Source organism: Coregonus clupeaformis, chromosome 20, assembly GCF_020615455.1.
Source record: "Coregonus clupeaformis isolate EN_2021a chromosome 20, ASM2061545v1, whole genome shotgun sequence".
NCBI classification, from domain to species: Eukaryota; Metazoa; Chordata; class Actinopteri; order Salmoniformes; family Salmonidae; genus Coregonus; species Coregonus clupeaformis.
Window position 1 is genome coordinate 17,830,478 of NC_059211.1, and position 26,832 is coordinate 17,857,309.

The 26,832-nt window shown below is 41.1% G+C and overlaps 2 protein-coding genes across 8 annotated transcripts; both read right to left on the reverse strand.

Annotated features, from left to right (window-relative positions):
- Positions 1–1,406: 1,406 nt before the first annotated feature.
- Positions 1,407–11,617, reverse strand: LOC121533672 (PWWP domain-containing DNA repair factor 3B). Of its 7 annotated transcripts, none has more exons than XM_041839803.2 (16): positions 11,583–11,617; positions 11,010–11,089; positions 10,730–10,800; positions 10,560–10,654; positions 9,448–9,656; positions 8,787–8,868; positions 5,536–5,682; positions 5,349–5,419; positions 5,155–5,234; positions 4,158–4,218; positions 3,199–3,274; positions 2,979–3,029; positions 2,372–2,628; positions 2,073–2,273; positions 1,748–1,836; positions 1,407–1,648 (listed from the first exon to the last, which is right to left on the reverse strand). In XM_041839803.2, the coding sequence occupies exons 2-16, from the start codon at positions 11,064–11,066 to the stop codon at positions 1,576–1,578; spliced, it is 1,620 nt and encodes a 539-aa protein (XP_041695737.1). In that variant the 5' UTR covers positions 11,067–11,089; positions 11,583–11,617; the 3' UTR covers positions 1,407–1,575. The 7 variants fall into 7 exon arrangements, with proteins under 7 accessions (XP_041695737.1, XP_045061717.1, XP_041695735.1 ...); XM_045205782.1 differs by having other exon boundaries at positions 10,560–10,630; positions 11,496–11,610; XM_041839801.1 differs by having other exon boundaries at positions 11,496–11,610.
- A 1,728-nt stretch (positions 11,618–13,345) lies between these two features.
- si:ch211-1a19.3 lies at positions 13,346–20,268 on the reverse strand. The gene is made up of 5 exons (XM_041839799.2): positions 19,763–20,268; positions 18,682–18,778; positions 14,410–14,563; positions 14,125–14,246; positions 13,346–13,903 (listed from the first exon to the last, which is right to left on the reverse strand). Coding segments are annotated over exons 1-5 (699 nt in total). The 5' UTR covers positions 20,087–20,268; the 3' UTR covers positions 13,346–13,901.
- Between the last annotated feature and the right edge of the window lie 6,564 nt (positions 20,269–26,832).

Genomic DNA, 26,832 nt, shown 5'->3' on the forward strand with positions numbered 1-26,832 from the left:
TGGTGTAACTGAGAGGTTTGTAGGCCTCCTTGCTCGCACACGTTTTTTCAGTTCTGGCCACACATTTTCTATAGGATTGATGTCAGGGCTTTGTGATGGCCACTCCAATACCTTGACTTTGTTGTCCTTCAGCCATTTTGCCACAACTTTGGAAGTATGCTTGGGGTCATTGTCCATTTGGAAGACCCATTTGGGACCAAGCTTTAACTTACTGATGTCTTGAGATGTTGTTTCAATATATCCACCTCATTTTCCTTCCTCATGATGCCATCTATTTTCTGAAGTGCACCATTCCCTCATGCAGCAAAGCACCCCCGCAGCATGATGCTGCCACCCCTGTGCTTCACGGTTGGGATGGTGTGCTTTGGCTTGCAAGTTCCCCTTTTTCCTCCAAACATAATGATGGTCATAATGGCCAAACAGTTCTTAGTTTCATCAGACCAGAGGACATTTCTCCAAAAAGTACGATCTTTGTCCCCATGTGCAGTTGCAAACCGTAGTCTGGCTTTTTTATGGTGGTTTTGGAGCAGTGGCTTCTTCCCTGCTGAGCGGCCTTTCAGGTTATGTCGATATAGGACTCGTTTTACTATGGATATAGATACCTTTGTACCTGTTTCCTCCAGCATCTTCACAAGGTCCTTTGCTGTTGTTCTGGGATTGATTTGCACTTTTCGGACAGATAGCGTCTCCTCCCTGAGCGGTATGACAGCTGCATGGTCCCATGGTGTTTATTCTTGCGTACTATTGATTGTACAGATGAACGTGGTACCTTCAGGCATTTGGAAATTGCTCCCAAGGATGAACCAGACTTGTGGAGGTCTACACATTTTTTTCTGAGGTCTTGGCTGATTTCTTTTGATTTTCCCATGATGTCAAGCAAAGAGGCACTGAGTTTGAAGGTAGGCCTTGAAATACATCCACTGGTACACCTCCAATTGACTCAAATGATGTCAATTAGCCTATCAAAACCTTCTAAAGCCATGACATCATTTTCTTGAATTTTCCAAGCTGTTTAAAGGCACAGTCAACTTAGTTTATGTAAACTTCTGACCCACTAATATTGTGATACAGTGAATTATAAATGAAATAATCTGTCTACAAACAATTGTTGGAAAAATTACTTGTGTCATGCACAAAGTAGATGTCCTAACAGACTTGCCAAAACTATAGTTTGTTAACAAGAAATGTGTGGAGTGGTTGAAAAACAAGTTTAAATGACTCCAACCTAAGTATATGTAAACTACCGACTTCAACTGTAAATAGTGGTAACACCAGATACTGATCCACGCCCATACCTTTTTTATAAAGGTATATGTGACCAACAGATGCATATCTGTATTCCCAGTCATGTGAAATCCATAGATTAGGGCCTAATGAGTTTATTTCAATTGACTGATTTCCTTATATGAACTGTAACTCAGTAAAATCTTTGAAATTGTTGCATGTTGCATTTATATTTTTGTTCAGTATACAAATACATTCATTCAAAAATAAAGAGTATGTAACCTATGAACAATATAAACACTTGAAGTGGCATTAGCCAATGCAGACCTGAAACAGAACACACAACCCTTCTTATTCTTGATCTTTTCTGCGGTGCCTTTTCTTCATCTGCTGCAAAATCATAAGGTCAAACTCCTCTCGCTCTCTGAAATGATTAAAGGGAAATAGTATCAGCAAAATAAAAACAAGCTACAGTCCATGAAATCACAAAAAATAACAGACAAATACAGAGTCAACCTCTCACCTATTACTGATGCCAGGCCCTTGTGAGTATTTATCTTCGGCCTTTACCAGGGATATGTCATTGACCTCCGAGATTCCATGGATGACAGCCTGAAAAGATCAAACTTGTGAGATGGAATAAAAGAAAGGACAGTTGGAGAGCATAGGATACAAAAACACATTTGAATGACATATACTTCTTATTTGCATACTACTACAAGAACACTAGCCTGGTCGCATTTGAATGCGCATCACTGTGATAGCTAACTCTCACAATCGTTGTCATGCTATTTGTGCATGTACAAATCTAGGACCAATCTGCAACAACACTCAAGACATTGATTCACCTCTGGTAAGAGCACTTCGAGGATGAAGCGGATCTGGTTTAACTCTGGCAGACTTTGCGAGGCTTCCACCATGATGCTCCTGAGGTAAGTGAAAACCTGCTCCACCTGATGGTCCGTCTCAAAGTAGGGGTCCACTGCTTGACCACTGGCCTTGTGGAAGGCCTTCAGCCACTTGGACACCACCTGACCGCTGATAATAGCCTATGATATGGAGAAAAGAGAAGAAAAGATGCCTAACTATTGCTCAGGGATAAGCTAAGTTTTACTCTCTTCTTCCCTCAGTTTACTAACTCTCTGACCTGCAAGTGCCTCTCCACGCCTCTTTTATCGACGATGAACTTCAGTAGTTTGTCGTTGGCCCGGTCCCGTGCAGCCTTGGCACGGTCAGGTAGCAGTCTCTTGGAGACCTGTGGCTCCTGGTCCTGGTCACTGCCCTCAGTGGTCGCATGGTCTTCCGGAGTCCCCTGGTAACTGCTCTGGTCCTCCATGTCTTGCCTTGGCGAGGCCAAGTAACTGTCAGACAGGTCGTGACGGTACAGCTTTCTCATAGGGATGCCTGGAGGGCAGGAGCACAAATAGGAGGGATACATTGGAATTGGCAATAATTATTATACAATGAACAATTTGCAATGTTAAACAAAAATTTTAAACTTTCACACTGGTTCATAGAGAAGAATGCCCCATTGTTATCAACCAGGGTATGCAGGTTCCTGTCAATAAATGTTGCTCCATATCCTCATTCTACTATCGCCTCCTTGGCACATGGTTTGTTTTGATAGTTGTTCCTGTCATGTCTGTGGAAGCTGCAAGTACCTGACTTGCTTGCTTGTAGCTAGGAATTGGCATTACATAGCAATGAAATAGGTACAAAAAATGACTTTGAACACAGGCCATTTAAAAACTTACTGATGTCATCAGCAACATACTCAATGAGGGAACCGGAAAATGAACCACAACCTGAGGGAAGAAATGCATAAACATTTGATTCCCTGGTCATTCAATTACATGCAGGCTTGGAAGTTCAATTGATTGAAACACTAGCTACCAAACATTGTGTACTGCATATCCAACTGAAAACATTGGACAGAGTCAAACCCTAACCTCCTATGTTTGACGGTTCTCTTACCAAGGCGAATTCTATAGTCACCAATAAGCTTCAGGCAATGGTGGATGGCAGTACCATATTTCTCCTTGGCTTTGTCCTGTGAGAGATACCCACATTTCACCTCACATTCTCCATACATACGTCAACTGAAGTAACATATAGACAGTAGGTAAATACAAATAGCTAGGTTTCCATCCAATTGGTGACTGATTTTCATGCAAATATAAAAAAATCAGATGTGTTTCCATCAAATTTAGATAAAAATAACTTTTGCGGTTAAATTCCCATGTAACGAATAAAAAAATACAAGTTAAATGGGCTTCCATCACATTTTCAAGTCTACTGATGGTTTTGTCACAAATAAAATTGCGTTATATAGCGAATGTACCCACTCTGGTCTTGGCACGTGCGCCCTAGCCAACAGCTCGCAGATACAGTATGGGTAAAGCCTACATGATGAGATTATTTTGGACAAAAGAGCGAGATTATTTGTATTTGTCAAACGGCAGACAAGCATCGATTATCATGTCATTTGAATAAGATCCTCAATATTTATTGGAAAGGAGCATCAAGCTCATCAAGGTGCACTGTCACCATCCTGTGACGTATTTCATCTGTAGCCTAATAAACTGCATGATTTCCCGAGTCATACTGGGAGGATAACACAACATGTCATCGCGTGACTCCACATTTACTTCGATATGATGGTTATTATATCAATATTTCTCGCATAATACATTTTACAGACACGAAAAGATCTCACCTTGTCTAGCATATTTTATTTTTGTCGGAATGTTTACGGACAAATTTGATGTTTCCATCAGGCCTGTCGTGCTATTTTTACCTGACATGTATTTTACTTGCATAAAAAGGTTGGATGGAAAACTGGTTATACATGTCAATATTTGGAAGTCAACCATGGCACATTAATTACATAATATTTATAATATACTTTAAGTGCAAGTAAAGCAAAATCTCACCACCAACTCATTTGACTCCTCACAGTCAAAGGGCTTGATATTCTTTAAGGAGACCTTGACGCTAAAGAAGGGTAAAATAAAATGTTTTATTCATCCGTCAAAGTCGTGTCACTAAATAAATATATTACTTACAGTTGAAGTCGGAAATGTACATACACCTTAGCCAAATACATTTAAACTCAGTTTTTCACAATTCCTGACATTTAATCCTAGTAAAAATTCCCTGTCTTAGGTCAGTTAGGATCACCACATTATTTTAAGAATGTGAAAATGTCAGAATAATAATAGAGAGAATGCTTGGGGTCATTGTCCATTTGGAAGACCCATTTGCGACCAAGCTTTAACTTCCTGACTGATGTCTTGAGATGTTGCTTCAATATATCTACATCATTTTCCTTCCTCATGATGCCATCTATTTTGCGAAGTGCACCAGTCCCTCATGCAGCAAAGCACCCCCACAGCATGATGCTGCCACCCCCGTGCTTCACGGTTGGGATGGTGTTCTTCGGCTTGCAAGCTTCCCCCTTTTTCCTCTAAACATAACGATGGTCATTATGGCCAAACAGTTCTATTTTTGTTTAATCAGACCAGAGGACATTTCTCCAAAAAGTACGATCTTTGTCCCCATGTGCAGTTGCAAACCGTAGTCTGGCTTTTTTATGGTGGTTTTGGAGCAGTGGCTTCTTCCTTGCTGAGCAGCCTTTCAGGTTATGTCGATATAGGACTCTTTACTGTAAACTTCCGACTTCAACTGTACCTTGGAGCCACAGTAGGGCAGAACTATGCGAATGATTCATGTTCACTTCCTGCCTTCTTTCGTAAAGACCAAATTCCTTAAGGTTAGAGCCATAAACATACATATTCATCTTGTTTACATAGAGATCATTGGTTACAGCTAATAACCGCACATGAAAACAGCTCCCCAGTATCAATGATGTCTGAAAACATCTACACTTTCATATCTACAATCATTATTAGTATTACTGAAGATGCTCACCCCTTCCTCTTCTGTGTGAAAAGAAATGTGTCGATGAACACAACGCTGGCTTTCTTCTCTTTACAGGAAACATACATGACCTGATGATGACATGAGAAGCGAACATGTCATACATGCAAGTGTAAGTGCAGTCCCATTCCAAATCACTAATGATAGAAAGCATACTAGAAATCAATTGGACTAATGAAAATTACCATAGCAGGCCAGAAGGGGCAACGTCGATATTTACACCAGACACAGGCTCCCTTTGTGATGGACAGGGTTTCTGCGGTGCACAAAAATAAAATCATCCAATCTTTCATAACTCAGTAAACCAATGACACAATATCATACAGATTCCATATGAGAAATGCAGTTTAGAGACGTGTAAAACTAGCTTACTTTTTGGCGAAGTGAAACTGGGTAGGTCATCATCCTCCTCATCATCCAGACTACTGACATCCTGTTCGTCGAAGGCCACTTGGAGCGTTTGCAGTGGGTATGAAGAAGGTGGAGTAAGGCTCAAATCACTTGACACATCGGCCACACCTATGCAGGGACACAAATTTCACAGGTACCAACTGTTTCCGATCTACAATCTTCAAATGGAAAATTCAAGTGTTCCTGCTTCCATTGAATGACATACAGTGCTTTCGGAAAGTATTCAGACCCCTTGACTTTTTCCACATTTTGTTACGTTAGGCCTTATTCTAAAATGGATTACATAAAAAAATCCTCATCAATCTACGCACAATACCCCATAATGACAAAAATAAAAAACAGAAATATCTTATTTACATAAGTATACAGAACCTTTGCTATGAGACTTGAACTTGAGCTCAAGTGCATCCTGTTTCCATTGATCATCCTTAAGATGATTTTACAACTTGATTGGAGTCCACCTGTGGTAAATTCAATCGATTGAACATGATTTGGAAAGGCACACCTGTCTATATACAGTGAGGGAAAAAGGTATTTGATCCCCTGCTGATTTTGTACGTTTGCCCACTGACAAAGAAATGATCAGTCTATAATTTTAATGGTAGGTTTATTTGAACAGTGAGAGACAGAATAACAACAACAAAATCCAGAAAAACGCATGTAAAAAATGTTATAAATTGATTAGCATTTTAATGAGGGAAATAAGTATTTGACCCCCTCTCAATCAGAAAGATTTCTGGCTCCCAGGTGTCTTTTATACAGGTAACGAGCTGAGATTAGGAGCACACTCTTAAAGGGAGTGCTCCTAATCTCAGTTTATTACCTGTATAAAAGACCTGTCCACAGAAGCAATCAATCAATCAGATTCCAAACTCTCCACCATGGCCAAGACCAAAGAGCTCTCCAAGGATGTCAGGGACAAGATTGTATACCTACACAAGGCTGGATTGGGCTACAAGACCATTGCCAAGCAGCTTGGTGAGAAGGTGACAACAGTTGGTGTGATTATTCGCAAATGGAAGAAACACAAAAGAACTGTCAATCTCCCTCTGCCTGGGGCTCCATGCAAGATCTCACCTCGTGGAGTTGCAATGATCATGAGAACGGTGAGGAATCAGCCCAGAACTACACAGGAGGATCTTGTCAATGATCTCAAGGCAGCTGGGACCATAGTCACCAAGAAAACAATTGGTAACACACTACGCCGTGAAGGACTGAAATCCTGCACGCCCGCCAGGTCCCCCGTCTGAAGTTTGCCAATGAACATCTGAATGATTCAGAGGAGAACTGGGTGAAAGTGTTGTGGTCAGATGAGACCAAAATCAAGCTCTTTGGCATCAACTCTACTCGCCGTGTTTGGAGGAGGAGGAATGCTGCCTATGACCCCAAGAACACCATCCCGACCATCAAACATGGAGGTGGAAACATTATGCTTTGGGGGTATTTTTCTGCTAAATGGACAGGACAACTTCACCGCATCAAAGGGACGATGGATGGGGCCATGTACCGTCAAATCTTGGGTGAGAACCTCTTTCCCTCAGCCAGGGCATTGAAAATGGGTTGTGGATGGGTATTCCAGCATGACAATGATCCAAAACACACGGCCAAGGCAACAAAGGAGTGGCTCAAGAAGAAGCACATTAAGGTCCTGGAGTGGCCTAGCCAGTCTCCAGACCTTAATCCCATAGAAAATCTGTGGAGGGAGCTGAAGGTTCGAGTTGCCAAACGTCAGCCTCGAAACCTTAATGACTTGGAGAAGATCTGCAAAGAGGAGTGGAACAAAATCCCTCCTGAGATGTGTGCAAACCTGGTGGCCAACTACAAGAAACGTCTGACCTCTGATTGCCAACAAGGGTTTTGCCACCAAGTACTAAGTCATGTTTTGCAGAGGGGTCAAATACTTATTTCTCTCATTAAAATGCAAATCAATTTACAACATTTTTGACATGCGTTTTTCTGGATTTTTTTGTTGTTATTCTGTCTCTCACTGTTCAAATAAACCTACCATTAAAATTATAGACTGATCATGTCTTTGTCAGTGGGCAAACATACAAAATCAACAGGGGATCAAATACTTTTTTCCCCTCACTGTAAAAGCATGTCAGAGCAAAAACCAAGCCATGAGGTCGAAATAATTGTCCATAGAGCTCCGAGACAGGATTGTGTCGAGGCACAGATCTGGGGAAGGCTACCAAAAACTTTCTGCTGCATTGAAGGTCACCAAGAACACAGTGGCCTTCATCATTCTTAAATGGAAGAAGTTTGGAACCACCAAGACTCTTCCTAGAGCTGGCCGCCCGGCCAAACTGAGCAATCATGGGAGAAGAGCCTTGGTCACGGAGGTGACCAACAACCTGATGGTCACTCTGACAGAGCTCCAGAGTTCCTCTGTGGCGATGGGAGAACCTTCCAGAAGGACAACCATCTCTGCAGCACTCCACCAATCAGGCCTTTATGGTAGAGTGGCCAGCCAGAAGTCACTCCTCAGGAAGAGGCACATGACAGCCCGCTTGGAGTTTGCTAAAAGGCACCTAAAGGACTCTCAGACTATGAGAAAGAAGATTATCTGGTCTGATGAAACCAAGATTGAACTCTTTGGCCTGAATGCCAAGCGTCACGTCTGGAGGAAACCTGGCACCATCCCTGCGGTTAAGCATGGTGTTGGCAGCATCATGCTGTGGGGATGTTTTTCAGCGGCAGGGACTGGGAGACTAGTCAGGCCCCAAACAAAGATGAACGGCGCGAAGTACAGAGAGATCCTTGATGAAAACCTGCTCCAGAGCGCTCAGGACCTCAGACTGGGGTAAAGGTTCCCCTTCCAACAAGACATCGACCCTAAGCACACAGCCAAGACAATGCAGGAGTGGTTTCGGGACAAGTCTCTGAATGTCCTTGAGTGGCCCAGGCAGAGCCCAGACTTGAACCCGATCGAACATCTCTGGAGAGATCTGAAAATAGCTGTGCCGCGACACTCCCCATCCAACCTGATAGAGCTTGAGAGGATCTGCAGAGAATATAGTTGTGCCAAGCTTGTAGCATCACACCCAAGAAGACTGTTTTTGCTTTGTCATTATGGGGTATTGTGTGTAGATTGATGATGGGAAAAAAACAATTTGATCAATTTTAGAATAAGGCTGTAACGTAACAAAATGTGGAAAAAGTCAATGGGGTCTGAATACTTTCAGAATGCACTTAGAATCTATTCGGCTTACTGGGAACAGTGACATTCTCTTGAGCTGCACCTAGACTTGTTTTCTGAGATGCACAACCCGTTTTTTCCTCAGACTGAGGCTCCTGTGGGGACATAAACAACACCATGACATGGTTGTTATGATGGCATTACAAACTCAAATGGCATCAAAAGCAAGGAAAATAGTGGAGAGCAATGTTAAAGCATTGAATCAGTTGCAGTGGTGACTGACTAGTTGTCATGAATTAAAATGATGTCTGTTTGTGACATTTGTGTCTAGTGTCATGTCTGCAGTGCAGAAGTACCTGTGTCTCAGCTAGCCTATACACAAGTCTGAACTTGGCTGCCCTTTGCTTATGTGTCTCACAGCCATAGGCAGCCCATGACTTGGGACTGGAATGGCCTGAAGTGTTCTCTGGTGACGAATTGAGAGTTGGACTCTGTCTGGCCTGCTTTGGTGGACTGGTATCCTGATTCTCACTCAAATTCCTAGAATTACACAAGCTGGACCACTGGGCTTGCTGGGTCCGCCGTCTCTGATGTCTCTGCCGTCTCTGACAATTGCAACACTTCCTTCTAATCTTAGGGCTTGTGAGGACCTCGTTTGAGCTCTCATCAGTATCTACAACTGTCTCTTTACGTTTTGTGCTTTCCTGGTCTGCTTTTGTATGACTTGGCCTCACATTTGCTCGGATAGCGTGTCTCGCTCTCGTTTCTTGCTCTTCAGGGGCCGATGGCAACTGTTGGTCTCTTCCCTTTTCGGATGTTCTGGGTTCTCCTAAAACCAGAGTGCTGCTCGTCTCTCCTGAGGGGAGCATATCCAATGCCAAGCGCAGTGCTTTCCGGTATTTCAATTCTCTTATTGGGTCCCTCCTTTTGGAAGCATGATCACCTGCGCGAGGATGAAAGATACTATTATTGTTCACAGTCTTCACGAGTTTGGAATAAGAGTGATGTGGGAGATTTAATAGTGACATTCTATGCAAGCACACATTATCATATTGTAACCAATGATCACATAATAGCAAACAAATCATTGTAGTAAACATGTATAATCTAATTTGAACATGTAGGCCTACTGTCTGTGTTAGCATCTTTACTCTTATCTAATCCCATGATGTCCAAAATATCTGCCCTTTACACTAGATTATCAATCATGCCAAATAACTAGGCTGCATGACGAATTACATAATTTCACATCAACTGGTTGGGTTTTTATTCTTTTGCCAAATCAAGAGCTCTGCTTTTGCATCAGTATCACCAATTATGGCAGTAAGTTGAGTAACATATTGAGTATGCAAATGTGGATTCCATTAAACTGTACAACACATTGTCCTACAAGTACTCACTAGATCAGGGCCTACTTCTGAGAAGTCACTCACTAATCTGAAATCATATCTGAATTAGATTATGTAAACGGCAGAAAGTGAGCCAGGTTTATAATTCCAAAATGTTTATCTCTACGGGAAAAATTGAAGTGGAACCGAATGTTGGCTAGAGTAAAACCAATACACAAAGGCCTAGGCAGCTACAAGGAAATAATCTCTGCTTCTGATGGGTTGTAGGTGACATGGGAGGTGAAGTTGGACAGTATAAAAAAAAGTGTCCAACTCTGCATATCTGAAAAGGAAATGAAGCTCATTGTACACGAACAGAACCACTTCAAATGCCTCTAGTCATGTGACATGAGATAACTTGTGGTTAGGAGTAATAATTTACTGGCACTGGTTAATAAAAAATATACTGTATGTTGACAGAGAAGTGTTGTATCATGGAGAAGTGCTGTGGGACTTACTCAGATGTCCAGAGATGCTCTCAATGCATTCTTGGGTCAGTGCTTGTGTTTCCTTCTGCTGTACCCACACTCTGCAAAACAAAATACACACTCCTCTAATGGTTATTGATGAATGTATCCATGTCAGAGCGAGAAGAGTACAGAGTTTGTCAATAACAAGAGGGGCCTACCTGTGACCTTCTCCCAACATTTCCACTTCCATATCTTTCCTCCTCTTGGAATTGCACACCCTTCTCAAAACCTTGTACAAGTGAAACGAGCCGTATGTGAAAAGGATGGTAAATACTGCACCCCTTCCCTCCAAAATACTGTACTAGCGATAGCTTTTATGAGAAAATGTACACAGATTCCACGTGTTTACAATTCCATCTGATACTGACAGGGACGTGTGGTAATTTGTGTATGTGCACGTATCCAAAGGACGCTATCCTAGTAATGTCTTTGCCTTACCTTAGCTGGCCAGTGATGGCCTTTCCACTTACATAGGAGATATTCAGATGATTCCATGTAACTAGCTAGCTAGCCAAAATCTGCAGGAAGACATAATCTCAATGTGGTGAGCATAGAAATAAGAATGAATATTATCATTCTTATTTCTATGGTAGTGAGGCTTTCATTCATCTGCGTCTAGCTATGACGTTTAAAAAATATTACTGGCAGACATGGCTGATATTTCATAGCGCAAACAAAATAACAAAAGACCTGTTACTACTTCCTAAAATGTTCCTTAAGTAACTTTAGTTTATTGGTTTACTGTTCCTTCGTTTCAAAACAAATCCTAATCACTTTCGCACATGCAGAGGGACAGCTAACTACTGTAGTCTTCGTTATGAGCAACAACAAAAATGAATGTCACCTGACATACCACGAAAATAGATTTTGCAGTATACTCACTCAGTTGATTGAGGTGTAACATTAATTTGTTTATCCACTCACCACATCAGCTAGGCTACAATTTGGTAGAAATTAGAAAGTACGGTAGCAAGTTGCTACTATCAGGGATAGCTCAGAATGATACATTACCACATGCATAACATAAAGTCCCGCCATATTCAACTCTCGTCTCGTGGGCGTTGGCGTCATAGGCTGCGCACGCAAGGGGATTTGCATTGGGGATAAAGCAAGCTACCTGTAGCCACAGTATGATAATGAAAATGTTGTACGATAACAATTAGATGGGGTATACAGCTAAGGACAGAATTTACTTTTCGTAACAGGTTCGGAGAATTTACACATGTATATTTTAGCAGACACTCTTATCCAGAGCGATTTACAGGAGCAATTAGGGTTAAGTGCCTTGCTTATGGGCACATGGACAGATTTTTCACCTAGTCCATTCAGGCAACCTTTCGGTTAAAGGCCCAACGCTCTTAACTGCTAGGCTACGTGCCACCCCACACAGCAGGTTAGCATAAATAACATAGCAGGTTAGGACAATTAGGTTAAGGTTAGGAAAGGGGTTAGGGTTAGTTAAAATGCAAAAATTATCCCAGAAACAACTAAAACATTTTAGCTTTTGCCAATGTATGCATCACCTTAGGTGTATACAATCTAGTCACACACTAGTTTTACTATTGCCACCACAATCACAGACTGTGATGCTAATATAGTATTTCCAGACAGCATCTTTAGCTAGAGTGGTGTTATTTTTCAACAACTTCAACAAATTGTGTGCTGTAAGTCAAACCTGCGTTAGCATACACTTGTCAATGCATCTGTCCAGACAGTACAGTAGGCCTCTGGCTGCTACCAAACCCCCTTGTGTGAGGGCCTGTAGAGGGCACTCCTTGCTCCAATACAGGAGATTCCAAAGCCCTAGACCATTATTTTCTATGGTCCCACGCAAGGCCAGTGATGATGGGGACAGTGTCCTGCAAAGGGTGCCATCATTCAGAGGAGGTGTTTATCCAAAGGCTTCTCTTTGGTCAGCATGGCTGGTTTACCGAACGGGCACACAAGACACGTGGCCCGGGGCCCCCGAGCTAGCATATGTGCAAACATTTCTCTCAGCCTTGTGGCAAAATGTGTAGAATAGCAGTAAATGTGTGTTTAGCTGATTCATAACAGTAATCAATCTGAAGGTGTAAATTAATTTGGCAGATGACTCAAAATGAATTCTTCCGCTGCTCTGTGTTCGCTACATACTTCAGTCTGAGACTGCCATCATTGAAGATGTTTGTGGTCAAAATTAGGGATGTTGTACAAAACCAAGTCAACAGCGATTGGATCATCTCTAACCAATCAGAGTATCAAAGCCAATGACTAATTTTCTAAACGCCGATTTACCCATGTGTTCTGGCTCTGGCCCAACCCAAAATGTGTAGAATTGCAGGAAATTAGCTTTAAAACTGCAAAATTTGCTCTCAGCCTCATGACAAAATGTGTAGAATGGCATTATAAAACTGTCATTTTTTTCCTGACAAAATATTTTTTTTGTTGTTGTTTTTTTGGGGTTAGGGTCCCCCTGGAGGTAGGTGCCCTGGTGGCCCAAATGCCTTATTCCGGCCGTGGTGAACAGTCGTCTCAGATCATATCTAGTACTTGTGGCAAGTGTAGGTTCATTCCGGTGTTGTGGCCAAATTCCCAACCTAGGCTTGGCTCCTCACATTATCATCCCCAGCTCAGTGTGAACCCCTCTCCTTTCCACTACATTCAACAGGTCATTGTTGTATTATGAATGTTCTCTCAACAACAACTACCGGAATGTTCATATTTTTCCCATGTAAAATATTGGTAGAAGAGTATATACATTAAACTGACAAATGAATAGCCAGCTCCAAAAGAAAAATTGTCGGATAAGAATAATTTTATAGGGAGAAGTCAAAACAGGACAAAACAAGAGACGATCAGACAGTACTTATAAAGTACATTCAAACATTTACACACAAATAAATACAGAGACCTTTAACCTAAACGAAATTGTGCTGTCTTGAAATATCCCAAAACATGGACATTAAAATCCTAAGTATTCAATAAAATTATAGCCTAAGTAAGGGTAAGGTTCAACAATAAAAGAAGCCAACGTATATAAATGTAATGTGAAAAGAGAGCAATAAATGCAGCTGAAATTCATTCAAAAGCAACAAATAATTATAACACTTTTTGTCCATGACTAAGTCTTACAATTTTTGTTTAACAATTCTTAAAATATAATTGAAAAATAATAAAAAAAGAAACTAAAGAAAATATAATCATTAACTGTTTCCCCAATTAGTTTCCTAACAGTAAAAGATGTACAGCAGTGATATCCATATACTATCAAGTCCAGGTCCCTCTTATTGTCTTGGAGAACAGTGTTCCCCTTGAATCGTCTTCGATGACCCCACTGGCTATGCATTATGTTCCTGGAAACCATGTGTAATTAAAATATTTTATCACATTGAGATATGGATTATAGACAGTTGCAGACAGTATCTATGAATATCGAATCAAACAAACTATGATTTATTATATGCTTGTTATGATCTTTGATTTATTTTCCACACTGCTAACACGGCCACTGCTTATAAGCCTCCATGGCATTGATTAATGATGCTTAGTTAGCACCCTGTGCTATTACACTCACATGTTATCAAATGCAGACTGACGCAGAGGACCACGGCCAAGGCAAGAATGCTAGTCTGGGGTGCGGCAACTCCGTCATCCAAAAACTCGAAGGAATGGTGGTCCTCCTTTTTGCACCTCTGCCTGTAAATATAACCATGGTTCAAGAAACAATATCAACACTCATAAAAGGTAAACCAGCCAGGCTTGTTTAGCTGATTTATAACAGTAGTCAACCTGAAGGTGTAAATTCATAGCAGCTCAGTGTAAATCTGTACCAGCTCAGTGTCACAGGATTGATACTTACAGCTGCTTCTGTAAATACAGCTTGCTGGACTCGCAGGCCTTGGTCTGGCTTTCGGCTGCTATCCGCCTGCTCTCAGCAGCTGAGTGCAAAGCCACACAGGACTCCCACTTGTGAGAGGCCTGTGTCAAGTTCTCCTGAAGGAATTCGATGTGCTCTGAAATCATAATAAGGCATAAAAATCAAAAACATTGAGTGACAGAAATAAAAAAAAATATCCGTGATTACAACAATACGTTTTGAAATGCAATGACAGTGACATTTAATGCTAAGGCATACTATTGGTATTTAGAATAGTTTGGGATGTTTTGGATGTCTTCTTTGATAGACAGAAATAGGACATCCCTAGTTCACATTATGCCTTATTAACTTATAAGGTAATGTCTGGCCCTGGGATTGCTTATCAGTATGAGTTGTGTACTGTACACGACTCCATGACGTCACTTAACTATTTTGGGAATTGTCTGGCAGCAAAGGGGTTTCACTCACATTAGCTGTGTTTTTCCAATTGTTGGTCATGTAGGCAAGAATGCAGCAATAGATTCTAGCTACGCTGTTTTTGACAGGGCTCTCCTAGGCAACTAAAATGTTGTAAATGTATTGCTCATTAAGACCCTGTTGATGGCGGGGTGCCTGATATTTATCAGAACAGGCATCTTCCCTTTCACACAATGTGTTATTTTTATATCACCTTTACTCAAGAGCTTATAATTTCCTTCTCTTGTTCGAAGTCAGAAAATCGACTGTAACATTTTTAAAAACGTCACAACTACAGTATTTATTTGCATAGCCCCTTGGTTACAGCTTACTTAGCTCTGGAATACACGTATTATCCGTAGAGTTTTCAGGGATTAGCTTTGCCCACAGTAGACTGTGTGTGAACTACAATTCTGACGCTGTGTTTTAATGTTTAGAAACGTAAATAATCATCACTTGTGAAAGGTTTTTTTAAACATACTGTGCCTTCAGAAAGTATTCACACCGCTTGAGTTTTGTTGTGTTACAGCCTGAATTTAAAATTGATTAAATTGAGATGTTTATGTCACTGGCCTATACAGTGGGGGAAAAAAGTATTTAGTCAGCCACCAATTGTGCAAGTTCTCCCACTTAAAAAGATGAGAGAGGCCTGTAATTTTCATCATAGGTACACGTCAACTATGACAGACAAAATGAGAATTTTTTTCTCCAGAAAATCACATTGTAGGATTTTTAATGAATGTATTTGCAAATTATGGTGGAAAATAAGTATTTGGTCAATAACAAAAGTTTCTCAATACTTTGTTATATACCCTTTGTTGGCAATGACACAGGTCAAACGTTTTCTGTAAGTCTTCACAAGGTTTTCACACACTGTTGCTGGTATTTTGGCCCATTCCTCCATGCAGATCTCCTTTAGAGCAGTGATGTTTTGGGGCTGTTGCTGGGCAACACGGACTTTCAACTCCCTCCAAAGATTTTCTATGGGGTTGAGACCTGGAGACTGGCTAGGCCACTCCAGGACCTTGAAATGCTTCTTACGAAACCACTCCTTCGTTGCCCGGGCGGTGTGTTTGGGATCATTGTCATGCTGAAAGACCCAGCCACGTTTCATCTTCAATGCCCTTGCTGATGGAAGGAGGTTTTCACTCAAAATCTCACGATACATGGCCCCATTCATTCTTTCCTTTACACGGATCAGTCGTCCTGGTCCCTTTGCAGAAAAACAGCCCCAAAGCATGATGTTTCCACCCCCCATGCTTCACAGTAGGTATGGTGTTCTTTGGATGCAACTCAGCATTCTTTGTCCTCCAAACACGACGAGTTGAGTTTTTACCAAAAAGTTATATTTTGGTTTCATCTGACCATATGACATTCTCCCAATCCTCTTCTGGATCATCCAAATGCACTCTAGCAAACTTCAGACGGGCCTGGACATGTACTGGCTTAAGCAGGGGGACACGTCTGGCACTGCAGGATTTGAGTCCCTGGCGGCGTAGTGTGTTACTGATGGTAGGCTTTGTTACTTTGGTCCCAGCTCTCTGCAGGTCATTCACTAGGTCCCCCTTGTGGTTCTGGGATTTCTGCTCACCGTTCTTGTGATCATTTTGACCCCACGGGGTGAGATCTTGCGTGGAGCCCCAGATCGAGGGAGATTATCAGTGGTCTTGTATGTCTTCCATTTCCTAATAATTGCTCCCACAGTTGATTTCTTCAAACCAAGCTGCTTACCTATTGCAGATTCAGTCTTCCCAGCCTGGTGCAGGTCTACAATTTTGTTTCTGGTGTCCTTTGACAGCTCTTTGGTCTTGGCCATAGTGGAGTTTGGAGTGTGACTGTTTGAGGTTGTGGACAGGTGTCTTTTATACTGATAACAAGTTCAAACAGGTGCCATTGATACAGGTAACAAGTGGAGGAAAGAGGAGCCTCTTAAAGAAGAAGCTACAGGTCTGTGAGAGCCAGAAATCTGCCTGTTTGTAGGTGACCAAATACTTATTTTCCACCATAATTTGCAAATAAATTAATCCTACAATGTGATTTTCTGGAATTTTTTTTCTCAATTTGTCAGTCATAGTTGACGTGTACCTATGATGAAAATTACAGGCCTCTCTCATCTTTTTAAGTGGGAGAACTTGCACAATTGGTGGCTGACTAAATACTTTTGTCCCCCACTGTACACATTACCCTATAATGTCAAAGTGGAATTATGTTTTCTGAAATTTTTACAAATTAATGAAATATTAAAAGCTGAAATGTTTTGAGTCAATAAGTATTCAACCCCTTTGTTATGGCAAGCCTAAATAAGTTCAGGAGTAAAGATGTGCTTAACAAGTCACATAACTAACAAGTGTTTAACATGATTTTTGAATGACTACCTCATCTCTGTACCCCACACATACAATTATCTGTAATGTCCCTCAGTCAAGCAGTGAATTTCAAACACAGATTCAACCACAATGACCAGGGAGGTTTTCCAATGCCTCGCAACGAAGGGAACCTATTGGTAGATGGGTAAAAAATAAATAAAAAAATGCAGACATTGAATATCCCTTTGAGCATGGTGAAGTTTTAAATTACACTTTGGATGGTGTATCAATACACCCAGTCACTACAAAGATACAGGCGTCCTTCCTAACTCAGTTGCTGAGAGGAAAGAAACCTCTCAGGGATTTCACCGTGAGGCCAATGGTGACTTTGAAACAGTTACAGAGTTTAATGGCTGTGATAGGAGAAAACTGATGGATCAACACAATTGTAGTTACTCCACAATACTAACCTAATTGACAGAGTGAAAAGAAGGAAGGCTGTACATAATACAAATATTCCAAAACATGCATCCTGTTTGCAACAAGACACAAAAGTAATACTGCAAAACATGTGACAAAGCATTTACATTTTTGTCCTGAATAAAAAGTGTTATGTTTGTGACAAATCCAATACAACACATTACTGAGTATCACTCTCCGTATTTTCAAGCATAGTGGTGGCTGCATCCTGTTATGGGTATGCTTGTCATCGGCAGTTGTTCCTGAGTGACCTAGTTACAGTTTTGACTTAAATCGGCTTGAAAATCTATGGCAAGACTTAAAAATGGCTGTCTAGCAATAATCAACAACCAACTTGACAGAGTTTGAAGAATTTAAAAAATAATAATGTGCAAATATTGTACAATGCAGGTGTGCAAAGTTCTTAGAGACTTACTCAGAAAGACTCACAGCTGTAATCGCTTCCAAAGGTGATTCTAACATGTACTGACTCAGGGATGTGAATACTTATGTAAATTAGATATTTCTGTATTTAATTTTTAATACATTTGCAAACATTTCTAAAATCATGTTTTCACTTTGTCATTATGGGGTATTGTGTGTAGATGGGTGAGAGAGAAAATACATTTAATCCATTTTGAATTCATGCTGTAACACAACAAAATGTGGAATAAGTCAAGGAGTATGAATACTTTCTAAATGCACTGTAGAAGTAGCCTGTTTGACAGCTTTGAAATAATGTTAAACAGATGGGATGGCTATTGAAGACATTCACTCTGCTAGAACTTGTACTTAAATCCTAATTAGTCATCCGTTCGAACATTTGTAATCACAGCCTCAGATGTAAACTCATTTTTGAAGGAGCAATAACCAACCAATCATGTGTATTTATTTACCCTAACTAGGGTGGTTTCTATGGTTACAGGGGAAAATGCTGCTAAGAATATCGTGGCTGAGAAAGTGCTCCTTTCATGGTAGCCAATACCAGAGGCGAAAATCCCATACCCTCCCACTGTGACATACATTTTCCTACCTTGGTTTAGCATGATTTCTGAAGTGAGGTTTGCCTCGATTTCTTTATGCATCCCGATTTCTTTTTCCAGGACTGTAATGTTTCCACCCAAAATAACCTGTAAAAAAGACACTGGTGGTCATTGAGTAACTCCTAAGGAATTTCCAGAAGTAGTTGATACAACTTCTGTGAACATTGGCACAGTCATCCCAAGGAGTCCCTCCAATCGCATATTTGAAATGTTGAGTGAAAGCAGGCTTGTGCCAGCACCAGATTTGGCTATGAGAACAGGCTCTGAAAACATTCCTTTCATCCAGCGTTTTATGTGAAACAACACTGATGAACACATGTACTCTAATACAGTATCTACGAAGTAAAGAGGTTCAAATAATGATCTCATCAAAGACAATGGTGAAAGATTAAGACCTTTGTGCTTAAAGAACATGGACTGCTGCCGAAATGGCAACATTTTCCCTACACACTTCTGGTCAAAAGTAGAGCACTATATAGGGAATAGCGTGCCATTTCAGACACAGACATGGTGTCCCCTATCACTGCTTTATCTCTTCTTCCAGGAAGGGTTAAACTTGACCTCCCACCCACTCCCTGGGAAGGACTAGCTGCTTTTAATATTTTGATTGCTGCATTTGCAGAGCATTTGCATAACTGTCCACATTAAATTGATACTGTCTGTCCATTGTGCCTCTGGTTGTTATGTAAAGGCATAATGTGGCTTTTCGGTCTGCCATTTATTTTCACAAGGAATCATTTAGCATGATGATACAGTAACGTGTTTTCACTGAAACTATTCTAAACAGTCAAATGGATATGGTATAAAAAAAACATGAAATCATGGCCATGACTGTTAGATTAGGTTTGGATATCAGATCAATTTAAAAATCATCATATCAGATCAATGTAAAATGACAAAATGTATAAGGGCATCAGGTACAATGGAGAGGGTAGAAGAAGGAGAGAGGCAGCGGATAACTGTGGCAGCCTGAGGGATTGAGCAAGTCAGTTCTAACCTCAGGGCTGCGGGAACCAGGGAGGGGAGTGGGAGAGGGGAGGGAAAGCAAAGCGAGGCAATGCAAACACTCACATTTTCCTGCCGACAGTCATCCAGAGACACGTTGGTCTGGCCCAGGCGCTCCAGGAGCCTCTCTGTCTCCCTGAGCTGCCGGGTCTGGTTGGCGCGGCCCTCCTCCACCATCTCCTCCAGGGCTGCCTTGTTCTTGGCGTACACCACCCTGGCCCCCTCGTGCTTCTCTGTCAGGGTCTGCAGCTCAGCTCGGCACTGGCTGGCACTCTTCATGTCCGGAGAGGTGGCCCACACCACAATGATGATGAGGGAGATGACCGACCACAGGGCCAGGCAGGCGATCACAATGTTGCGGGTGGTCTGAGACGACTTGGAGCTGGCCATGGTGGACAAGAAGGTTGTGGCGGAGGTGGTGGTGCTGCTGACGATGATGATTGTAAAAATTAAAACAAAGAATAGTTGTAAAAGGGCAGGTAATCCGGAGTGTTTCCTGTCCTGTGGGAAGTGTCTGTGTAAAGAGGCAGGAGGTTCCTCTCAGAGTGTGTAACTGACTGAGTCTGTCTAAAGGTTGGACTTCCCCTTAAACTCTGCCTCCGCTGTAGAGGAAAGGGGTGTGGCCCTGCCTCTCCCTGCTCTGTTGCTCTCCCTTTCCTACCACCCTGTTTCTATCATGCCCTGTTAGTAATTAAAAAGGAAATCACAACATTAGATACGAGAGAGAGAAGATATGAGCTGTTCCAACACACACACACTGCGTCGGCTGCAAGGAACACTATGAGGGGAAAATGAAAGTCAAAACTTCAAGTGCCTGGTATAATGTTGTGTTTTTCCCTGAAATGATGTGTGTGTTTCTGTTTCCATATCTCAGTCACAGAGAGCTACCTGGCAGGACTCCCAACTCCACATAGAGCTGTTTGGTTCTTCAGCTATGTCTTATTTTAAACACTTTCACAAGAGCCTGAGTGCAGTGGCCGAGGCAGCGACTCAGTGTTTCCTGAGCTCATTCCAGCAGGGCCCTAAGAGACACCATGGCACACAGACAGACACACCCCAAACAACTCAGGCAACCCAGTTGCTACACTCTTAGAAAAAAGGTTTCTTCTGCTGTCCCTTTAGGAGAACCGTTTTTGGTTCCAGAGAGAATTATTTTTGTTTCCACGAAGAAGGGAAAGGGTCCTACATGGAACATTAAAGAGTAATACCTGCAACCAAAAGGGTTCTACCTAGAGTCAAAAAGGGTTCTTCAAAGGGTTCCCCTATGGGGACAGCCGAATAACCATTTTAGGTTCTAGATAGCACTTTTTTTTCTAGTCTGTCTGCCCCCTTCATCAACAAATGACGACATAAAACTGAAATATGCTCCTGTTTGAGTATGTAATCTGTATACCCATAATAGATAATGGTGTAGTTAATTTCATTTTGGTTGTATGTATTATTTTCCTCTGTCAGAATCTAAACTGACACCAATGTTATGGCTTTGTCATGCGTGATTGATTTAATTATATTGAATTCCTCTGATCAAACACCCATTCAAGTTCCAGATGAAACATTCCACAGTAGTCTGAGAAAGGAATGACTCACTTTGTTTTTTCAGCTACCCTCCTATGTGACAATTTAAAAAAAAGGGCCTGGAAAGCACAACTTCCTCACTCTTTGTCCTCATGAACCACTTTGCCAAAACATCCAAAAATGGTGAGGAAAATTAAGTGGATGTGGAAATGAGATAGCTCTTGGTTGGATACTGAGTGTACAAAACATTAGGAACACCTTCCTAATATTTATTTGCACCCCCCTCCCCCTTTTGCCCTCAGAACAGCCTCAATTCGTCGGGGCAGGGACTCTACAAGGTGTCGAAAGCGTTCCATAGAAATGCTGGCCATGTTGACTCCAATGCTTCCCACAGTTGTGTCAAGTTGGCTGGATGTCTTTTGGGTGGTGGGCCATTCTTGATACACACGGGAGAGTGAAAAACCAAGCAGCATTGCAGTTATTGATTCACTCAAACCGGTGCGCCTGGCACGTCCTACCATAACCCGTTCAAAGGCACTTAAATATTTTGTCTTGCCCATTCACCCTCTGAATGGTGCACACAGACAATCCATATCTCAATTGTCTCAAGGCTCTTTAACCTGTCATCTCCCCTTCATCTACATTAATTGAAATGGATTTAAAAGGTGACATCAATAAGGGAGCATAGCTTTCACCTGGTCAGTCTATGTCATGGAAAGAGCAGGTGTGCCTAATGTTTTGTACACTCTGTGCATATAGTATATTACAACACTCTATGAACTGGCATGATTCCAGTAGTAAGTTGAGTGAAACGCAAAATACCTTAAAAAATTAGAAATATTTAGGTATTGGTACAAAATAAGGAAATAAGGTTTCAAGCAAGTTCTTAGAAATGGTTCCTGAAATGTTCTCCTAGAATTCAGGGGCATATTTTCAACTTATCAAACAAGAATGTGCCTCGTAAATTGAGGCAATGGCATATAGCTGGAAAGATAGTCGATGGTGTGTCACAACAAGATACAGTATATGACAATGAATGGAGGACCAACAGACTGGTAGGATGACCATGGCTATCTGGTTCATACAGCGCTTCATTTAACTCCCAAAGCATTTTTGCACGATAAAATACACACTGCTTGAATGTCCATTTTAGTGACCAACTACTCTGTCGTGTCCTTGAAACTGTTCGGCTAAACAAAATAATGATGGAATGTATCTGTCTCTATTTTGGGCCAGGCATTTCACAGGAGTGTATGAGGAGAACAGAGGTTGGCCCAAACACAAAGAGAGGAGCTGCCAAGCCAATGCTGTCAGTCACCAAAGTGCATCTGGCAGCAAGCAAGATGAATGTCCCCACTATTGATCACTCGGTTAAGGGCTTTGTCACACCACTTCAGGATCAGGCAGACACAGGTAATCTGCTTTCAAGGCATTGGTTTGATGTGAAGCCACCAACACTATATATACAAAGGTATGTTCAGGCTACGCCCCTTAGTTCCAGTGAAGGGAAATCTTAATGCTACAGCATACAATGACATTCTAGACGATTCTGTGCTTCCAACTTTGTGGCAACCGTTTGGGGAAGGCCCTTTCCTGTTTCAGCATGACAATGCCCCCATGCACAAAGCAAGGTCCATACAGAAATGGTTTGTCGAGATCGGTGTGGAAGAATTTCCCATGTCTGCACAGAGCCCTGACCTCAACCCAATCGAACACCTTTGGGATGAATTGGAATGCCGACTGCAAGCCAGGCCTAATCGCCCAACATCAGTGTCCGACCTCACTAATGCTTTTGTGGCTGAATGGAAGCAAGTCCCCCAGCAATATTCCAAAATCTAGTGGAAAACCTTCCCAGAAGAGTGAAGGCTGTCCATATTAATGCCCATGATTTTGGAAGGAGATGTTCGACAAGCAGTTGTCCACATACTTTTGGTCATGTAGTGTAGCTAGCGGGAGAGAAGGGGGAGGTCGGAGCATTCTATTCTATTGATTAGTAAAATATACATGAGAATTTTCAAGAAGTGCAATACAGAAAGTAAAACCTTTCTTACTGTTCTACTGTCATGTTGACATTTTTTTATGTCACAGTGACATTTTTCAAGTCTATCGATAAAGATCCAATTCAATGAAGTCACTACTAAGCTGTATGTATTATTTTCCTCTATGAGTCACAATCTAAACTAGACACCAGTGTTATGGCTTTGTCATACATGTTTGATTTAATTCCAGGCACCACAGACTAATGGGGATTTTTTATTTTCTTTACTCTCATCAGCCTGAAACTTTACCAGTATGAAAGTATACATAAATACAATATATTATTGTATTACAAGTTTTCTTTATTTACAAATTAAAATATGCAAATGAGGCAAAACCCTCCTTTAATATGAGCTAATTTGCATAGTACGATAATCCGTTTTTCAACACATTGCTTCAAGGCTTTTTGTTTTTGTTTTATTGTGATAAGACACTCATTGGTCAGACTTTTACAGATCAGTTTATCAAAATATTGTCATTTCATGGAATTATTTAAAAAACAATATTCACATGTAAGATGGATGCATATTTTGCATAAATGTACAGATAAAATGACACTTACAATCAAAACAACACAAGATATCAAAAAAAGCCTCTGTAAAAGTCTGACTATAAGAACTAAGAACCTGTGTGTGGAATAATGTGAATGTACGTCCTTTGAAGACTGAGAAAAATGAATTGGCACTCGGGGAACATGTCATTTTGAGAAAATGGCCGATAAAGATAGGCTAATGCAATTAAAATGTACTTTCCATAAATATGACCATTTATGTCACATTAATTAAACTCTTATTCATATATCACTTCTAAACTGACAAATAAATATCAAATATACCTTTTACCAATACATTAGCATGTTTAATACATTTGTTTTAAGTAATAGACCATATGCTTTGAATACTGGTCTGTTGGGAAAATATGCAGTTTTGGGCAAATTCTCATATCACTTTGCTCAATTTGTCACATACAAGGATTTTGTATGGCTGTTGAAATGTGCAGAACATTAATCAGTTATGCCTGCCCCATATGGAAGGCCCTTTGAGTTGTTGCTGGTGCCGCTTTACTTCTTGACTGTGTCATGGGACCTGCCCCTACGCTTGTCACACTCCATTGAAGCAGCATCAGCTCTCACAACTCCTCTCTGATTGCTCCCACTGTCACCAAAGTGCTGCCAAGACACAATTTGTCCATCACATTTGATATAGCAGTGGCTCCCTCATTGAGCGTGGCTACTGCCATATTATACTGGCTGCTGCGTCAATGCGTCTTTTGCCCACGAAGACAGTTTTGGGGCATCTCGACCATATTACAGAGTTCAGACATTCATTTGAATTCTGGGTTCCTCCGTGCTACATTCTCTTAAGAAGGTTATCATTTGACATCCTATGATATACAGGTACCATTTTCTGTGCAACCTCTATTAAAAAAATTTATGGGCTCCATGGTTTTTGTGACTGGGTGGATCTTCTCCATTTTCTAGGGCTCGCTGGTACCAGCACCAATGCACACACCTATCCCGTAGTTGGAAATTAATCCTCTCTTGTGCCAAGTGCCATCAAAGGATACATGAATGTCTATGATGGCATCCTCATCCTCCTTCAGCAACTTTGCTATGTCTGGGTCTATATCTGCGTATGCTCTTCTAATTAGCTTTGCAGCACTCTCCATTGACTGTACCCCTCTCTGAATCTCTGCAACTAAAGTATGTCTGTTGACAATACAGTCATAACTGCAGGACTAAATATCAGCATGTTACCCTATGTAAATATTAGCATATCAGCATGTATTTACTTTAAGTAAAGCTAATTTCTCATTAATCACATTAGGCTACAGCCCTATGACACTGTAGGCCTATGTTACAGTCTCATTGTATAGTTATGTTTTCCTATCACTGATTTATTCACTTTGAATACATTTGCTGGAGCAAGGAAATACATATTATTTATACACAGCAAGTCACCTGACAATAATGGGCTACTCTCCCTTTTCGTTTACCTATCATGTCTCTGATATGAGCTGAGACACAAGGAAGGAATCCCTAGGATTTAGCTTATTTTCTGTAGAGCTGCATAACCATGTCCAAGTTCGTGGGCTAGAAGAACCATCATCACATTTATATCAAATGCCACATCTCCCCTGGAGCACTCCTGCAGCCTGGAGGAAGTGTAAACACTCCTTCCAAATACATCACGATCACCTTCACAGTGTGCATGTTCTATCATGACAGAATTACAGAATCCCTGGTTGGTGGGGTCTATGGTGATTTACAGTCCTGTGTTTAGACACTTACAGCAAATCATGTACATGTTGGTTTATTTGTGACATGTGGATAAAAGCCACTGTTGGCTGGCTGCTATCTGGTTGATCGCTGCTAGCTGTCATTTTCATCTCAACTAATTTGCGTCTCGATGCGCTGCTGCCGGCTACCTCCTTTTCCTCATCTACCTGTACAGCTACTGCCTCGATCGGCTGATCAGGCATATATTTTATTTCACTCAATGCTTTTTTCGCATTGACTAACTGAGATCGCCTATTTTTATTCACATACTGTAGGTATATTGTTCGAGATTTTCTAATTTTGTCTCTCCTTACGTGGATTTTTCGAGGGAGGTATTTTCAGACAAGGAAGTACTGCGCAGCACGTGAGGAATTTTAACCAATCAGGTTGCCGGAAAGGGCCTTTAAATGCCAGTAACCAATCGGATGTCAGGAAATTACTCATCTTTCAGCACGAAGCACTACGTCTACGAAGGATATAGCCATGTATGGACTAGCTAACGACATGCTCCGGAAAAAAAGGTTTTGAATGATACATGATTCAACATGGAGAGTTTAAAAAAATAACGGTTGAAGTTCTACATGAAACATGCTAACAAGAACGACATTTATGGTAGGTATAGTTGACGGTGTTGGGATAAAATGATACAAATCAAGTATTTATATACATTATTGCCGATTCATTTGTAAATTTTATGAAAGTATGGAAGTTATAGTTGCAAAATATCCCAAAATCTGAAAATTGACAGATGGAAGCAAAATCACAATTTTTGCCAGTGGTGCCTGGCATTCATTTATATTGAATTCTTATTGTCATATAGGATAAATGAGTTGTGCGTTGGTAGGGGGGTGTTGTTTGCGTTTCACCCATGGAGCTCTGGCCTTCCAGCGACGTCATTTAAAATAGGCCCCAAAATAATATAGTCCCACACTGTTTTGGAGCAGAGTGCTTTTTGTGTTATTCCCTTCGGCAAGGACAGGGAACCACACTGCAATACACAGTATTGTCAACAAATTTAACTTTATACAACAGCAGCACATACTCTCCTCTTTATCAGCCACTTATTTTCAGTGTTATGGTGATATACTGCCATCTAGCGATTAAACTTCAAGGAAGCGTTTGCAAACCAAATTTATCCAATAGAAAACAACATGATCTTGTACTAAATTTTAGCTCTATTTTCTTTTTTGCTGGGGTATATTCTGTGGAAAGAGTGCTATATGAGACTGGCCAAGAACTGAAAACACTATACAGATGTAGGATCTTAATTTGAGCCATTTTGCTAAAGCAGGAAAATAATCCTGCA

Coding starts and splice junctions, on each gene's coding strand:
- si:ch211-1a19.3 (XM_041839799.2), bottom strand. CDS start 20,086: ATGGCCAGCTCCAAGTCGTCTCAGACCACCCGCAACATTGTGATCGCC. Junction 18,779..19,762: donor ATGACTGTCGGCAGGAAAAT/GTGAGTGTTTGC, acceptor TCTTTTTTACAG/GTTATTTTGGGTGGAAACAT. Junction 14,247..14,409: donor CTGTATTTACAGAAGCAGCT/GTAAGTATCAAT, acceptor TTATATTTACAG/GCAGAGGTGCAAAAAGGAGG.
- LOC121533672 (XM_041839803.2), bottom strand. CDS start 11,066: ATGGAATCATCTGAATATCTCCTATGTAAGTGGAAAGGCCATCACTGG. Junction 8,869..9,447: donor GACACGCTATCCGAGCAAAT/GTGAGGCCAAGT, acceptor ATGTCCCCACAG/GAGCCTCAGTCTGAGGAAAA. Junction 5,235..5,348: donor GCCCCTTCTGGCCTGCTATG/GTAATTTTCATT, acceptor TGTCATCATCAG/GTCATGTATGTTTCCTGTAA.